The sequence below is a fragment of the Triticum aestivum genome, chromosome 2B, assembly GCF_018294505.1.
Source record: "Triticum aestivum cultivar Chinese Spring chromosome 2B, IWGSC CS RefSeq v2.1, whole genome shotgun sequence".
NCBI lineage: Eukaryota > Viridiplantae > Streptophyta > Magnoliopsida > Poales > Poaceae > Triticum > Triticum aestivum.
Genome location: NC_057798.1, coordinates 126,225,965 through 126,230,548, shown reverse-complemented (window position 1 = coordinate 126,230,548; position 4,584 = coordinate 126,225,965). Strand labels below are relative to the sequence as shown.

At 42.1% G+C, this 4,584-nt stretch overlaps 1 protein-coding gene across 2 annotated transcripts; it reads left to right on the top strand.

Annotated features, from left to right (window-relative positions):
* The first annotated feature begins 292 nt into the window (after positions 1-292).
* Positions 293-4,105, top strand: LOC123043862 (zinc finger BED domain-containing protein RICESLEEPER 2). Of its 2 annotated transcripts, XR_006419661.1 has the most exons (4): positions 293-529; positions 1,338-3,358; positions 3,438-3,495; positions 3,817-4,105. XR_006419661.1 is itself a non-coding variant. In XM_044466449.1 (3 exons), exon 2 carries the CDS (start codon positions 1,342-1,344, stop codon positions 3,352-3,354), a length of 2,013 nt encoding a protein of 670 aa, XP_044322384.1. In that variant the 5' UTR covers positions 293-529; positions 1,338-1,341; the 3' UTR covers positions 3,355-3,358; positions 3,817-4,105. The 2 variants fall into 2 exon arrangements, 1 of the variants encoding a protein (XP_044322384.1); XM_044466449.1 differs by lacking the exon at positions 3,438-3,495.
* The last annotated feature ends 479 nt before the right edge of the window (positions 4,106-4,584 follow it).

The following is a 4,584-nucleotide window of genomic DNA, read 5'->3' as shown; positions in this document are numbered from 1 at the left end:
GAACGCACACACGCACACCTTACCCCTATGAGCACCTCCGAGAGACTGAGCCGGCATATCATCTTGAGATTTACGAAGCCACCGTAGGCGCCTCGTCATCGACGGGAACGTCTCCTCCCACTGAAAGCGCATCGCCGGAAATTCTGAAATAAATCCAGAAATAATGCGAGCACCAGGATTTGAACCCTGGTGGGTTGGGATACCACTGTCCACCTAACTAACTCAACCACAGGTTGATTCGCCACCTCCGTATTTAATTACAACCAGTCCAAGCGCGGCCTTACAGTTACTGCTCGAGATGCTCTACTCGTCCACTCGATCGAGGTTCAGGGTTGACCCGGAGAGCGCTGCAGCTTGGAGGTCCTGCTCGCTGTTCCGCCCCCTTTTCTGCGTTTTCTCCATAGTCCAACTAAAATCATCCAAGAAATTGGCAGCCATCTACGCCTACGCGGGCATCTGTCCTAGGATTGCATCTGAATTCGGATTTCTCGCGAGCCTTGGCGTCCTCTCCGGACTCCAGGGGGAACAGGTAATCAACTATCTTTCTTGTTCGGGCTTTGCTCAGGATCTGTACCTAGTGGTTGTTTTGATTCTTTTTTCTTTGATAATAAAGAGTATTTATTGAAGGAAGCATGCTGGCTGTTTCATATTTGGGGTTTCAGCCAAAAGCTAGAATGCATTTTCTCTATCCAAGTTTATTGGGCCCCCTTGTATTTCGAGTAAAACTTTAACCATCTACATGATTAACAAAATTTGATGTATATGCTATAAAAGTTATACTATTGAATTTGTATTTGAAAGAGGCTTCCTACGGTATAATTTTTGCAGCATATATTTTTATATTTTAATAGTTAAATTCATTGTCAAGGTTTGACCAAAATACAAACACGACTAATAAACCCGGACGGAGGGAGTAATTGCCGCATGGTGAGCAGGGTACCATGTAGCGGAAGAGGACTTTTGCTTCTAACAGTACAAAGCATATATCTCTCTCTTCTAAGCCCAGAGCCCCTCAGATTCTCGGCGCTGGGAGGAGTGCATGGGACCAGGCCATTCATTTCTGTTTCACATTATGTTTAATGTGGTCATTTCTAGCTAGCTCTTCCTTTCTTTTCATTTTTGGGAATTAAAGTGGGTCTCTTCCTAGCTCTTTCCCCTCTCTTTGGTTTTCAACTTCTAAGATGCTAGAAGAGTCTCAAATTAGTCAGACACGTATTAACTCAAATTTCAAAGAACTTTAACTCGTTATTAATTCTCCATTTCTATTAGTAGCTGGCTGGTCCTTGTGTTTTACTATTATACGCCATTACTAAGTCCTTGCCCTGTATTTCGTTCAGAGCTATGATGAACGAGATTCAGGATGAGTCTGCAGTTGATCCAGTTATACTGATTAACACTTTATCAATTGATGATGCCAATAATGGTGGCACTGGCAAAAAGAGGAAATCAAAGTCCAAAGTGTGGGAGGATTTCATTCCTGTTTCAAGTGGTGGAAACATTCAGAGTGCAATATGCAAACATTGTGGGAAGCGCCTTAGTGGGAGAAGTTCTGGAGGAACAAGCCATTTGGGCCGGCATCTGAAGATTTGTCCTGGGAGACCTGGGAAAAGTATGGAGGGGCAAAAGAATTCATCTTCACAGACTAACCCATCAATCCTGCAGAACTGGGAATTTGATCAGGAGAAATCAGTGGAAGACCTTACTAGCTTGATAATCTCCAACCTATGCTCCTTCTCAATAGTGAAAAGTACAAGTTTTATCCAGTTTGTGGCTAGCATTAATCCTACTTTTAATATGGTCTCGCAAGCTACAATTGAAGAAAAGCTTATTGCTATTTTTCATAAGGAAAAGTTGAAGCTAAAAGAGAAAGTGACAAATGCATCCGGTGGAGTTTTTTTATCTGTTGGAATGTGGGGCCTTGTATTTTCACCGACCTTTCGGTGCTTCACTGTGCATTTCATTGATGAGAAATGGAAGATGAATAGAAGAATAATAAGTTATAGATGTGCAGGAACTGAAAATGATGAGGATCATTACTATATCAGCATGTTTCCTGATTGGCAGTCCTTCTGCAATTTAGGTGATTCGGATAAGACGAAACTGCAAGTAGTTAAAGATTGGGGTATTCAGCAGAACCTTTTAGGATTGACATCACAAGTACCGGTGGATAATGAATTCATATCGGGCATAGAGGCAAGTCTTTCAGGAAGCAAGTATCTTCTTTCCAAATTTAAGCTATTAACTGTTCCTTGTTTGGTGGATGCATCGGATAGGCTTTTCGGGTATGAAACCAAGAAAATTATTCAGGAAACAAGTCGGTCTTACTTCTGCTACATGACTGGCTCTTCAGTGCGTAAGCAGAAGTATAACCAAATTATTTCAAGTATGCACCTAAAGCATCCATCCTTTGGATCTAAACAATGGTACTCAACTTTCTACCTATTGGAGGTCATTTTGAAGTTCTGCAAGGCATTTCCCGATATTGATATAACAGATCGATTGTATTATAAAGAACCAACATCTGAGCAACTAGAAGCAGCAGAAGCTTTTTGCAAGATTGGAAGACCGATCTACCATGCAACGAGGGTCATTTGTAACCCTCATAATGCTTCCAATATGTACTTTGATCCACTGTGGCGTTTGAGGATTGTGTTGCAAGAATCATCTAGCAAACCTGACATTAAAAGAGTCCTTGATGTTGAGAATATGAACAGAAATTTTCAGAAGCATTGGGACAAATGGTACCTATGGCTGTCTGTAGCTGTGGTCCTGGATCCAAGACATAAGATCAGGTTTGTAGAATTTCGCTTTCGACAAGCTTTTGGTACCAGTGCTAAAATGTACATCTCTGAAGTTCGTGGGAAGATATGTGAACTCTTCACCAGTTATTCTTGCCACACCCGTCAGAAAAGTATCTTAGCTCGCACAAACAATGAATTATCGCGGCAGGTGTCTGATAGTTACTCATTACGAGACACAAATCAGAGCTACAATGAGCTGAGTGAACAAGGGAAATTTAAAGAACTTAACGATTATCTTGGAGGTGAACTTCATCTGCAAAATCATGGAGAGTACTTCGGAGAGACATTTGCTTCTGCAAATGACGCTGCTTTCCATGGAGAGCAAGTTTATCGGCAAAATGATGATTTTGATATTCTGAAATGGTGGAAAGACAATGAGTCAACATATCCAACTCTCGCTGCTATTGCACGTGATGTTCTAGCCATACCTGGATCCGCTGTTCCCTCTGAAGCTGCATTTGATGTTGCTGATGAGCGGGCAAGGCTATTCGAGACAGAGCTCAGTCCTCAAACAGCTGAAGCCCTTATTTGCACTCAGAGTTGGATTTCATGATGTGGTACAACTTCTAGCTTCCGGCATGCTGTTTACCTAATTAATCTACTTGATAACATGTAATGATCTGGCTTGTCTTATAGGATTGTAACTTTAATCTATGGGGCAATGCTAAGCTGTGGAGGTCTGCTAACTCAGAAGGTATTGGACAGTTGGAAAACTGAAAAATCGAGAGACATTTTAGTTGTAAAACACAGATTATTGAGAAAAGTTAGAATAAATTTCTGATCAACCTTCAACCTGTTACGTGGGTGCTTTAGAAACCTGTTCTAAATATTATGTAAAGAGTCTTATAGAGTACAGACAGTTAAACATACTAGCTTATTGGTACTGACAGTAACTTCCTCGACTAGTGACTCCAAAACACAAAGCTAAATATTTCATGTGCTATTGTGTGGGTGCCTAAAAGAAAAGAGAAATGTCCAAACTTTTAAAAAGGGTACTTTGGTTGATGCTCCACAGATTCAGGGCGCCGTTTGCTTTGGATCAAGGTTGAGAAGGTACAACAGTGCTGACTCTGTATAATCCTGGAGGCCAAAAAAGAGGCACATCATCGCATGGTGAAAGAAGCACGATGCAGTATCTCCTCGCTAGTCACCCCTGATGAAGATGATGATATTTGATGTCCTGATGTGGGACCTGACCTCATGTTTGACTAGTTTCCCTCAGATAGGGCTTTTGGTTATGGCTAGATTGTTATATGAGACTTTATATGGATGTTGTTTATGCTCAATTCGTTATCTTTCCTGCATAGCTGGTAGACTGCCGGCAAGATTTGTTTTTCTGTAGAGAAGACATTATGGTTTCGTTTTCACTAGTAGAATGAGCCGGCGAGGGGCCACCCTGTTGATCTAGAAGAAAACAGGGTTGCTATTTCTCAATAAACAGTCCGATCTGAGCGGATTTTTCCTTTTTCTTTCTTGGTCAATGTTTTACGTTATTATTATTATTATTATTATTATTATTATTATTATTTTCTGTGTTCATTTATAGTTGCCCGCTCGTCAGCCTAGCGCAACTGCAGCTGTACACATGCCTCCGATCACTAGCGGAGCTCCCCGTAGGATAATGTAGGGCGCGACTTGTCCAGATTTGTCAGTTGACGAATAGCGTGACAGTTTACGGGTCGCTTGCGTCACCTTCAGGGGGTGGCTCGGGTGAACCCTAGCCGCCCCTGCCGCTGCCGCCGACCCTCACTCCCTCTCTGCTTCCCCGCCACCGACGGAGGAG